Raw genomic sequence first — 13,268 nt, forward strand, 5'->3', positions numbered from 1 at the left:
TGTGAAGGGTTGAGATGGATACGGGCCAAATGTTGGCAAATTGGACTAGATTAATTTCGGATATGTTTTTTAGCATGGACAAGTTGGACTGAAAGGTCTGTTCCTGTGCTGTACATCTCTCTGACTCGATGAATCTTGATGTTATTTGTTCCATCTAGTATTTCAAAATCCGTGACTAAGTCATCTTTTTATTTTTTAATTTATAAAGAATAGAATCATTGTCTGTCTAATACCATACAGTTAGGGACATCTATCAACACCCAGAAGACATGGATTTTCCATTATACACCCACAGAATTCAGTGATGGAAGTCCTTATCTCCATAGGCTAGGACTCATTCAAGGAGCGATCGATTTCTACATCTTCTACTTCAGAATTTGGAATGTTACATCTTGCCAAAAATAATTCAGATATGAAGAAGTTATTTTTGAGCTAAAATTACAATGTAATTTTTGAAAACAGTTGTTTCATCTTATCCTTGAGATTTATGTTATTTGAAATTTCATTTTTACATTGCTAGTTTCTGAAAGTGAATTGATAAGAGTACATACAACAATGTGGTTCATCTGGGCTCAGAGTAATTATGGATGTCCATAAGATCATAAGACCATAAGATATAGGAGCAGAATTAAGCCAATTGTCCCATCAGGTATGCTCCACTATTCGATCATCACTGATATGTTTCTCAAACCCATTCTTCTGCCTTCTCCCTGTAATGCTTGATCACCTTACCAATTAAGAACTATTTTATCTCTGCCTTAAATTCACCCAATGACTTGGCCTCCACAGCCCTCTGTAGCAATGAGTTCCATAGATTCATCACTCTCTGGCTGAAGAAATTTCTCCTCACCTCATTTCAAAAGGTTTATCCCTCCACTCTGAGACTGTGCCCTAGGATCCTGGCCTCTCCTATGCATGGAAACAACTTCTCCACATCTACTCTATCCAGGCTTGTCAGTATTCTTAAAATTTCACTGAGATACACCCTCAAGGAAAGACACAGAGTCCTCAACTGCTCATCATGTGATAAGCCCTTCATCCCCAGGATCATTCTTGTAAACCTCCTCTGAATCTCTTCCAATGCCAGCACATCCTTCCTTAGATACAGGGCACAAAACTGCTCACAATATTCCAAATGAGGCCTGACCAAAGCTTTACACAGACTCTGTCGTACATTCCTGTTCTTGAATTCTAGCTCTCTTGAAGTGAGTACTAACGTTGCATTTACCTTCATAACTGCCAATGAAACTTACATGTTAACTTTAAGGGAATCCTGAACCAAGACTCTCAAGACCATGTGTACTTTAGATTTCCCCATTTAGAAAATAGTCTATGTCTCTATTCTTCCTATCAAAATGCACATCCTCATACTTTTCCACATTGTATTCCATCTGCCACTTCTTTGCCCACTCTCCTAACCTCTGTAAGGCCTTCTAAAATCTCCTCACTTCCTCACCACCACGTGTCCCTTCACCTAGCTTGTCTCATCTGCAAACTTAGCAACAATGCTCTTAGCTCCTTCATCCAGATTGTTAATGTATAATGTGAAGGTCCCAACACTGATACCTGCAGAACTCCACTAGTCACTGGCTGCAATACCCAAAAAAGCCCCTTTATCACCACTCTCTATCTTCTGCAGCCAATCCTCTATCCATGCCAGTACTGTGCCCCAAATGTCATGTGCTCTTATCTTATTTAACAGCATCCTGCTTTAGTCACCAATCAGCTGAAAAGCTTTTAAAATTAAATGCATCACAAACTAAATAAAAATGCATTCTTTTTGGGTGTAACCAAAGCTAGAGAAGGAGATCTTCTTTATGAAAATCCTCCACCTCACTAAGAAAGCTTCAGTACAATCAATAATTAACAATCTGCTCTGAAAACTCTGCACATGGTTTCACAGCTGTGACACCCTGCCCCCAACGTCCTCTGGAAATGTGATATCACCCCCAGTTCTCTGCCGATATGAAACCTGTCCCCACCCTCCCATTCACTGTTACCATTGGACTCCATCCCCCTCCACCAATGTTGTTGCTACTGGAACCGACCAACAAGACTGCTCCCCTCCCCCCAAAATTTCTCCTATCATCCTCAAGTTACTCTCAACACTGTGCTGTGAAAGTACTGTCAGATTGAAAATGTGGCTCCCCATTTCTGAGAGAGCCCTGAGTTGAATCTACCGCTTAGAAATGTGGAGCTCCATTCATTCATTTTGTAAAACAAGAAGTGGTGTAGCAAGGTATGTGAGACTCCCCTTCCCTGGATAATCCAGCCCATTATAATCCTTAAAGTCTTCTGCAATAACTACAACTGAATACTTTTGAAGTAACTTTTTATACAGTACCATTTTAATTTGGTTTTCTAATTATGCAGACTTTTATCCAACAAGAGATTAAGCAGATTGAGCACCAGAGCAGGACTGTGCTGAGAGTGAGTGCACGGACTGTACCTCTGTGTTCTGATCTATGCATGACCTTACCCATGTAATCAAAAGGATTAACTAATTCAGTCAGAGTGAAACAGTGACCCTGGTTATATTGAAATGGAATGCAAAATTGATGTATAATACTGAAACATATTTTCCAGAGACTCTCTGCAATCTCACTCTGACTGATGGATATTTTGAAATCGTTAATATAACACAGCTGCAGGAAAACAATGGATCTTGTCCAAATGGATCAGAAATCTCCAATCCTCACCAGGGCCCGAGTGAGCAATACTGGGAGTAAGTACCTTGCTGCAGATAACTGCACCAATAACCTACACAGCTGGGCCAGTAACTCCTCTTGGGTTGGTTAGTTTGTTTATATGTGTTTAATGAGAGAGAAGTTGTTTCATTTTGATTGAGGTATTATTTACATTGCACACTTGTTACAAAATGGCATCATGGAAAGGAAACTTTTACTATTTAATATTCCTCTGGTTTCTAAGCATTGTAACTTTGACAATATTTATAAAGCAAAACACTTTTCTTTGTTTTCTTGCTCTTCAAGGATAATATTCATGACCAGAATTCTTAAACATGAAATGGTTAGAATCATGTGTGACTGATGTTCATTTCTCTGCTTTTAATTGTAATAAGTTATTATTTTAACACACAGTCCTGGGACTGGATTTAGATTAACTGTCTGGAGGTAGATACCATGTGTAGGAAGATGAAGGAGCTGAATTCATTGGAAGACATAGTGACTAAACCAGATAGGTTTCACAGTGCATTGTGAAGCAGTCAGTAAACATTGTCAGAAACAGCTCTGCAGGGAATCTCCGAGTAAAAAATGAGGTCTGCAGATGCTGGAGATCACAGCAGAAAATGTGTTGCTGGTTAAAGCACAGCAGGTCAGGCAGCATCCTGTTCCATGGATGCTGCCTGACCTGCTGTGCTTTAACCAGCAACACATTTTCAGCTGCAGGGAATCTCATCAACTTGTTTGAACAAAGCTTTACATTGAAAAATATCAATACACACGAGGAAAAAAATGTCATACAGAATATCAAACTTCACATTTATTTCTGAGTGCAAGAATCAAAGCTTCTATAAATCAAAAATTAATTTAGATATTACACAACTCTGTTTGTTAAATACATTGATGCACTATGTCTAAAAACATCTGTGTGTAATGAAGAGTGTCCTTACTTACTACATGTTTTTGTTCTTATTTTCTGTAGTAAAGCAGTTTTACGCCGTTCCAGTTCAATGGATGAGACTGGGGAGGTAATCTGGTATTTAGCCCTCTGTCTGCTTCTTGCCTGGCTAATAGTTGGGGCAGCATTATCAAAAGGAATCAAATCTTCAGGAAAGGTAAATGATTGGTGATAAATAGAGTTAAAACTCGTGACAAAGTAACAGTAAAGCGAGAAACGATAAATAATTTGTGAAGTGTCTGGTTTATCTCCCAGGTGATGTTAACAGTGTCTCTATGGGAAATGGGAGATTCATAATTCATCAACACTTCAGGCCTGAGGGAGATCTGAAGAACGTTCTCCTGAGGGAAAGAACAGCAACTTCCCCAAACCCCCACAATGTGTCCCTCATTCTAAGGGTTCACTCACTGACACTGGAATTCTGGGTGAATTTCCAATTGCTGTGGAAGGCTGAGGAAGGATTGGGGGTTGGGGGGAGTGAGGGAGGGGGGTGTGGTGGCGGTGATGGGGAAGGATAGGATCAGGGTTTTATTTGAGTGAAATGAGATTTGTCTGGACATGAGAATGGGACTGAGACCTGAGGAACAATCATTAGGTGAAAACAATAAAATGCTGGTAATGCTCAACAGCTTGTGAAGCACCTGTCAAGACAAACCGAGCTAATCTTTCACTTCCATGGACTTTCATCTGACCGAGAGAAATAAATAACAGTTTAAGAGGTTTCTTAAGACAATGGACATGGGGAATATGGTTCGGTGAGTAAAAGGAAGATTCTGTGATAGGTTGGAAGACAACAGAGGTTAACTAACAAAGCTCTGACCTTCATCCCCGTTGTATTGTTGGATAGGTTCCAAACCAAAGAGCAAATGTAATTTTAAGGCTGTTAGAAGAATCACAACATGTGACATTCCAGTGTAATGTGCCTTTAGTAGTTATTAATTTTGAAGGAATATGTTGTAACAGCTGTGTAGCAGTTACTGTGGGTGGAATCTGTTAGTGACATGAGCAGCCTTTGCTAAGGTGAGATTTAATGCAGAATCAGGTGAGAAATCTCATAAGGTCCAACTTGACGTCAGGAACAACTTGCTGTGTCTTTTATGTACCTACCCAGTGAGGAGGTGAGCTTCTTGGGTAAGAATTACCTTTAACTGATTCTTTTCATTGTGTAATTTCTGTTATTATGTCTGAAGACCTGTGTCCCCTTAAGAAGGGTTCGAGATCGGTCAAAGGAATCGACAAATGCGCTCTATTCAAAAAACAAGGGTCATTAGTTTATTCAGTTAAGGTACCTTGATGCAATTCTATCCAGCAACACAGAGATTGAAGCTTCTGTGTTCTGGGGAAAAGTTGCGCAATTACATTTGAAAATTACACATTATTTACATGTTTTTAAATAAATAGTACAGTCTTAATTACAAGAAAGACCAATCACATATGATTTACAGCGAATTAATCTAATGATATTTTCTGGGAAAGGGTTCTTAACTACAAAAAAATGTCCAATCAATTGTAATATGGTGATATGATTGAAGACAGGCTAATCCAATGGTATTTCCTTTAAGAAGGATATCTAATTTACGTAAATTGTCATGCCATGTATTAGTTCAACGTTTGTTCAAATGGTCAATTAATGTATCAGTGTTTATCTTATGAAAACTCTATTGTCCTCATCTTTCAACTGCAAGTTAATTCTGCAAATCAGCAGTATGTTTAGCGGTATGATTCACAGGCCATTTTATAGTATTCTTTTAAATCGAGAAACCATTTTGTTGTAATAAAAATCTTCATATTTTGTTGCCTAAATTCAAATTTTAGATCCTCATGTCTATAGGTTTAGCAGTGTTTAAATAAGCACATTATAACAAGGTATCACAAAACAAAGTCTCAACATGCAAACCCTGTGAACTAGATGAAAACGCAATCCTTGCGTACATCCTCCCTGTTACTATTCCTCTTCAGTTTGTCATCTGTTCCCTTCGATGCATTGATGAGAATCCATTTAATTTGCCATTTGGTTGGATAATATTGTCTTTATTCCAAGGTGAATGATGTATAAAAGTAGGCAAAACTTGCTACAAAGGTACAGCAGCTACTGTTTTGGTCTCCTTAGTTAGGGGGTATATTTGTATTGGAGAAAGTTCAGTGAACGTCTTTGTATTAATTCTTTTGAAAATATAAGTTTGAGCCTGTACTCACAGGAATTTAGGAGACCGAGAAATGATCTTCAAAGATTTTGAATGGTCTTAGAAAGCTTGACCTTCTCAGAGAATCTCGAACAGGGAGCACAGTTACAAAATAAGGTTCTCCAAATGAGGTAGAGATGAAGTGGAATTTTTAATCTTTCAAATACTCTTCCTCCGAAAGCAGTAGAGGTCAGATCATTGAATATATACAAGGCAGAGTTTGACAAATTGTTGATGTACAAGAGAGTCAAAGGTTCTGGAGAGGGCAAGTGTCAGGGTGATCAGGCAGAATCTTATTGCATGGTGGGGCCACATGGCCTTGTACTGCTTCAAGGTTTTATTTTCTTCTGTTGTACCAGTAATACAGGAAAATCTAACAAGGTGCTCTCCATGCTCAGGTGCTTTATTTCACTGCGACATTCCCTTACGTGGTTCTGACCATACTCCTGATCCGAGGGGTTACCCTGGAGGGAGCTTCTAAAGGAATTGAATTCTACATCGGAAGCCAGTCAGACTTCTCCAGACTGGCTGATGCTGAGATAAATACAGCAATATGAATGATTGAGTCTCATTAGTATTTTTAGTTGAATCGATTCGTGCCTCAGCACATGTACTTTGTTAGCTTGTCATCATTGATTTAAACTGAAAATGTGTTGCTGGGAAAGCGCAGCAGGTCAGGCAGCATCCAAGGAGCAGGAGAATCGACATTCCTGAAGAAGGGCTCATGCCCGAATCGTCGATTCTCCTGCTCCTTGGATGCTGCCTGACCTGCTGCACTTTTCCAGCAACACATTTTCAGCTCTGATCTGCAGCATCTGCAGTCCTCACTTTCATCATTGATTTAAAATCAGTGTATTGCTTTTGAGTCCTTAATTCAATTCTTGGAAATTTTTAACAAAGCTTGTGATGAATTCAAAGAGTCAGTTTAAGGTCTATATCATCCTGCCATTAACAGGAAAGAAGGTCAGGGCATCAGCTATGATGGACGAGAGGATCGAAATTGATGAGGAATTATGATAGGGATTGGGATGCAATAGAATTCTTCCTTCATGCCTCCTCCTTTCTGAAATCTTGGAAATGATTTAGGAGTTTCAGGTGAAATACCTCATTGACCTACAAAGCAAATACTGACCCACATTTTGCTGTATCAGGGCAATTAGAAAGAGCCACTCTTGATGAGCCTTGTCCTTATCCATTCTATGTCAATGATATTTGGTGCTGCAAGTACCTGGAAGTGGGAGATGGAAATGAAAGAACATTGTCTAAATCTGAAATCTACATTGGAGTGAACATTGGAAAGCAACTGATTATATCTTGAACCAGTCAGATTATCGTACTTGGAATATAACAATGCAAGGACTGAGACAGAAAAGGAAGTGTAAGTTTGAGTGGGTGACTTCCAAGCTGTGATTCCATTCTTCCAGTAGGTAGTTTAAGTGCCAGAAATTGTGACTGGCAGTAAGTAAATGCTTGGCATGTCATTAAAAGGCTATTTCAATGTCATGTTTCTTGAAACAAATCTCCGAGGTGATTCAGTCAACAGCATAAGGACAGAAACATCATGGAGCCCAGTGAATGCAAATAGGCAGACTAGGCAATACCACATTTGTGAAGCTGACAGTGTCCTCATGCATACTGGATAATGATGGCTGGAATTTTGTATTCAGTCCAAAGATACAGCAGTCTTTGTGAATAGACAATGGTGAACACTATTTATTGCTTAATTTTTCTGACAGGAATTGGATTTTGATTTCCATTTAAATCATTTAACCATTGTTTACATAATCCTAGAAATTACAGTGTAATTTTACTGGTTCCTGTTGATATTAAGCTACTGTGATATTATTACAATATGAAAGTGATCATTATTTATGGTAAAAGGTGTTTTTTGTTGTTACTTTCACGAAAAGAATGGAATTAACTATGGTCAGTACAATACTGCAAGTGAGTCAGTCACTGAAAACCATGGCTGGTGAAAGAGTATACAGTCACGTCTTCGATAGTGCAATAGTCACGTTCCGTGTGACCCTGCGCTATGCAAGAATCATGCAATACAAGGAGCACTTACAGTGTTGCCGATGTAATCATGTTCTAGCCAACATACTTTTTGAATTTTTGCACTTTAGAAAAGCGTCCCCAATCGTCAATCACGGTACAGGTAATTTGTGTTAATGAAACGTGCATTATACCAGAAAGACCTGTGTCAGATATCCCAGAGGAAATTTAACTGTAAATAATCGATAGTAGTGATGACTGTTCTGTTTAAGAAGAGTTACTGTTGACCAGAGGGAGCTACTTTGCTCAGTTCACCATGGATTAACCACACGAGTTCTCATTATCTTCACAATTAATGTTGTTAATCTGTTGTACATGTTTGTGTTTCATTTCCCTCCAGACATCTATTCTATTTTGTATTTACCAGGTCTGGAAAGATGCTGCGACTCAAATTTTCTTTTCTATCTCAGTGGGTTGGGGCACTTTAGTAGCATTGTCGTCTTACAACAAGTTCCACAATAACTGCTACAGAGATACCATCATTGTCTGTGTTGTTAATTGTGCTACGAGTGTGTTTGCTGGATTTGTCATCTTCTCCATCCTGGGACACATGGCTCACATACAAGATAAGCCCGTTTCAGAGGTTGCCCAGTCAGGTAAACTAGAGCTGTTAAAATTGTCAAGGGTCAGACAGCTTTAATGTTCTCTCTGAAGTGATTCAACCCAACATTCCAGTGATTCCAGTGTCCAGACACAATAATCAATCCTCAGATCCAAACTGATAACCAGGCTCTGAAGACACATTGCCATGATGTTTGGTTTATACTGGACAGGGATTGGAGCTGAATAATGCAATGGTATGCCCAGGGTTGAACCCTAGCTCTTAAAAGTGAGCTTTTGAAATAATCACAGAATAGTAAATCTCAAAAGCACTCAGTTAACATTATAATTCACTGTAAGATTTGTTATTTACCTTAGAATTACATTTCATATGAGCCACATTTTATATTTAAGAAGAAAATTTTGAATGAATTCCATAATATTGTGCTTTTAGGTGAATCAGAGACAGTTTTTATTTATTGACGATTAGTTACTGATCATATTATGTGCTCAAATATTCAATTTGACAGTAGTACATTTTAAAAAATGTTTAATATAAAGAGCAAGAGACATGGAAATGTTCTGTGCTAAGCCACTTGTATCGGTTGATGATGCTGTGATAAGTAATTAATGACCAGGTAAAGTTACAATAAAACACAGTTCACACATTCTGATTACTCCAGTAGTCTGAGCACTGAGTGGTTTGACAGCCTGAATGGAGGCAGGAACATAGGAACAGGGGTAGGCCACTCAGTCTGAGTAGTTTGCCTCACTACTCCATGTAATAATGAAGGATCAAACATTTCAATGTTTTTTACTCATTCCATTCCCTGACCTTGTACACCACTGAGAATCAGAAATATATCAATCTCAACCTTAAATCTACTCAAATCTTGACCTCCACAGCCCTCTGTGCTGGACAATTCCAATGTTTCACAACACTCTGAATAAACTAATTTCTTGTCAGCTTGGCCCTCAGTGGCATCCCCCTTAGTTTTAAATTATGGCCGCTGGTTTTAGATTCTGCAGACAGAGGAAATATCTTACCTGCAGCTACTCTGTTGTTCTCTTTAACTACGTTGTAAGTTTCAATGCAATTGCCTCTCATTCTACGAAACTCTAGAGAATAAGGCCCAGTTTTCCCAATCTTTCTTCATAGGACAGTTCTACCATTCCAGGAGCAAGTCTGCTGAACATTTGTTGCACTCCCTCTATGCAATGACATTTTTCCTGAGAAAAAGTGACCAAACTGTGCACAGTTTCCAGGTGTGGCCTAACCAAGCTGCTATACAACTGAAACAAGACTTCACTATCCCTGTACTCAAATCCTCTTGCAATAAAGGATGACATTCCATGAGGCTTCCTAATAGCTTGCTGCACACACATGTTAACCCTCAGTGACTTAGCACCAAGGAGACTGAGGTCTCTTTGTACAACTACACTTTACAATCCCCAACCATTTAAGAAACACTCTAAATTATCCGTTCAATTATTTCTCCCCATTCCCTACTCTCCAACATTATTCCCTGCTTTAAAATGCCAGTTTCACCAATATATCAGAGAGATTTTTTTTTGCTTAGATTGCAAATGTCACTCTGAACTCAGTGTTCACTGCTTCTAAATATTATAATTTCTGAATTGAAAGTGATTAATATTACAAATATATAATAACTAATGTTTTTTATTGTAAACACATATCCGCACAACCTTGGTGACATGAATAGTTTTGCAAATGGTGGCTAATATTGGCAACTGTAATAAATGAAATGAAATGAATGTCAACAACAAGTTAATAGCAACGTTCATTATGTCATTTCAATTCTATTCACTGTTCAGGTTTCGGTTTGGTCTTCATTGCCTACCCAGAGGCCCTTGCACAGTTACCGTGGGCACCATTATGGTCTGTTTCATTTTTCTTCATGCTGCTCACTCTGGGAGTTGACACACAGTTTGCAGGTTTAGGTAAAAATGGCATTGCATCACTTAAAAAAATCATTTATTTTGAAGAAATTATGACAGTGTTGGGCAAAAAAGTGCTGTTGGTGATGTTAGTGGACAAACGCACAACATTTCTTTGTAGCAATTGTTCCCTTATTGTCTGAAAGAAGAATGCAGCTCTTAGTCTTAAATGATTAGCACCTGCATCCAAATGATTTCACAATACAATTTGCACTAACAGCGATGGTGAGGGAAGGCATCATAGAAGATCAAAATGTGAGTTGGAGGAAATGAGAGAGATGAGGTTCAGTGTTATTAGGAATTAGTAAGTGAGGATCGAGAGTGTATGAGCAAATATTAAAAGAGAAAGACAAACCAGTAGAACTTATTAGCGAAAGCATGCAGCATTCAGAGTTAAGTTGATGAGCTGACAACACAAATAGAGACCAGTCACACCACCTGGTGAAGATTATTGAAATGTGGTTGCAGGAAGATCAGTACTGGGAGTGAAATGTCCTAGGGTAATGAGTATTCCAAAGGGATAGGCAAGTAGGAATAGGAGGTGGAGCTGTTTTATTGGTTAAGGGAGATATCAAGGTGCATTAAGAAATGATATTGGCACTACAAACCAAGATGTTGAATCAATCTGAGTGGAAATAAAAGGCAAGGGAAGAAACCCCTTGGTAGGAATAATTTACAGACTCTCAAACAGTACTTCCAAAGTAGGGCTGAGTATAAATGAGGCAGTAATGAGGGCTTATGAGCCAGCCACAACAGAAATTATGGGTGATTTGTACATAGATATTGATTGGATTCATCAACTTGGCAAGGGTAGTATTGAAGGAAGATTCATAGAGTGTCTGAGGGATTCTTTCTTATGGCAACGTGTCATGGAATCAACTGGCTACTTCACATTTGGTATTGTGTAATGAGGAAGGATTGGTAAATGATCATGTAGTTAAGGATCATCTTGGAAGGTGTGATCACAACCTTCTATAGTTTCAAATTCAGATGGCAAGAGTGAAGACAGAGTCGTATACAGGAGTTTTAATGTTGGCCAAAAGTCATTATACAGGCCTGAGAAAGCAGTTGGCCCTGGGGGACTGAGGAAAAATATTAAAGGAGCAGGACATTTGAAAAATGGTGGCAAATGCTCAATGAGTTACTAAATATCTGTCAATTAAAGTATATTCCTGAGAGGAAAAGGAATTATAGAAAGGTAAAAGATAATCCATGGCTTAACAAGGAGGTCGAGGATAACATAAAGACAAAAACTAGGGCATATCATACTGCAAATGTTTGAGACACTCTGGAGAATCAGGAGATCAATAAAAGGAAACTAGCAAAAACCATAAGCTCTGACACCAAAAGCTTCTATAAGTATATAAAAAGGAAGAGAGTAGTGAAAGTAAATGGTGGCCCTTTAGAGGGTGGAAATGGTGAGGTAATTATGGGAAACTCAGAAATGGCAGAGGCACTAAACCAGTATTTTGTGTCTTTTTGCAGTGGAAGATTATAATTTCTTCCCAAAATCTGCAGTTACTATAGAGGAACTCGGTGAAATTACTAGGGAAAAGGTATTAAGTAAACTGATGGGATTAAAGGCAGATTAGTCCCCAGGACCTGATGGCCTGCACCCTAAGGCAGCAGAGATAGTGGATATATTAGTTACTACATTCCAAAATTTCCTCGATTCTGGAAAGGTGTCAGTGATTTGGAAACACTTTAATGTGAAGCCTGTATTTGAAAAAAGAGATAGGCAAAATGTGGAAAATTGTAGATCAATTAGTTTGACCTCAGTCATGAGGAAGTTGCTGGAGTCAATAATAAGGGAGAGAACTGACCACTTGGAACAACAAAGCTCAATTCCCCAGTGGCAGCATGGTTTCATACAGGACAAGTTGAACTTGACAAAATTGTTGGAATTTCTGAGGATGTAACTATCAAGTTGGATAATGGGGACACAGTGGATGTGTTATATCTAGACCTCCAGAAGACATTGATAAGGTGCTGCATTAAGACTGATACAAAAGGTTAGACCGGAGGGTGTTTGGGGTAGAGTATTGGTTCGGATAGAGGATTGGTTGACTGACAGAAAGCAGAGGGGTGGGATAAATGGGTCCTTCTGGCGAACTGTAACTATTGGGGTAGCATAGGGTTCAATCCTCTGACATCAATTGTTGACAATCTATATCAATGAGCTGCCAGGAGGGACAGAATGTAACAAAACAAAATTCACAGCTAGAGAATGAACTAGAATCTGGCAGATGGAATTTAACGTGGATAGGTACGAGGTTACATATTTTGGCAAGAATAATGAAAGAGCAAATTATTAATTAAATCAGAAGCAGATTCAAAGTGCCTCAGTGTAGAGGGATCTGGGTGTCCTTGTGTATGAATCACAGAAAGTGGGTATGTAGGGGCTGCATATAATAAGAAAGGCAAGTGGAATCTTGGCATTTATTGCAAAAGAACTGGTTTATAAAAGTAATGTTGTCACAATTGTATGAGATGATGTTGAGACCATACTTGGAGTATTGTATCCAGTCTGGTTTCTTTACTTGAGGAAGGATGTGATGGCATTAAAAGCAGTTCCGAGGAGGTTCTCCAGGTTGATTCAAGGGATGAAAGGACTGTCATATGAGGAACAATTGAATACGTTGGACTTGTACTCGCTGGAGATCAGAAGAATGAGGGATGATCTGATTGACACACATAAAATGCTCAAGGGGATTGATAAGGTAGATGTGGAACAGATATTCCTCCTTGTCGGACAGTCTTGAACAAGAGGTCATAGATATAGCCTGAGAGGAAGTAGGTTCAAAACTGGGGTGAGGAGAAACTATTTCTCTGACAGGGTTGTGAATCTGTGGATCTCACTGCCCCAGAGTGCAGAAGAGGCAGAATCAA

At 38.9% G+C, this 13,268-nt stretch overlaps 1 protein-coding gene across 1 annotated transcript in view; it reads left to right on the plus strand.

Moving 5' to 3' along the window:
- Positions 1 to 13,268, plus strand: part of LOC132820035 (sodium- and chloride-dependent neutral and basic amino acid transporter B(0+)-like) — a 49,269-nt gene that overhangs the window by 7,050 nt on the left and 28,951 nt on the right. Inside the window, exons 4-8 of the mRNA XM_060831955.1 lie at positions 2,587 to 2,725; positions 3,667 to 3,799; positions 6,224 to 6,373; positions 8,248 to 8,476; positions 10,257 to 10,382. Coding sequence (XP_060687938.1) covers positions 2,587 to 2,725; positions 3,667 to 3,799; positions 6,224 to 6,373; positions 8,248 to 8,476; positions 10,257 to 10,382 — 777 coding nt within the window. The remainder of the gene's footprint in view (positions 1 to 2,586; positions 2,726 to 3,666; positions 3,800 to 6,223; positions 6,374 to 8,247; positions 8,477 to 10,256; positions 10,383 to 13,268) is intronic.

Source organism: Hemiscyllium ocellatum, chromosome 11, assembly GCF_020745735.1.
Source record: "Hemiscyllium ocellatum isolate sHemOce1 chromosome 11, sHemOce1.pat.X.cur, whole genome shotgun sequence".
NCBI lineage: Eukaryota > Metazoa > Chordata > Chondrichthyes > Orectolobiformes > Hemiscylliidae > Hemiscyllium > Hemiscyllium ocellatum.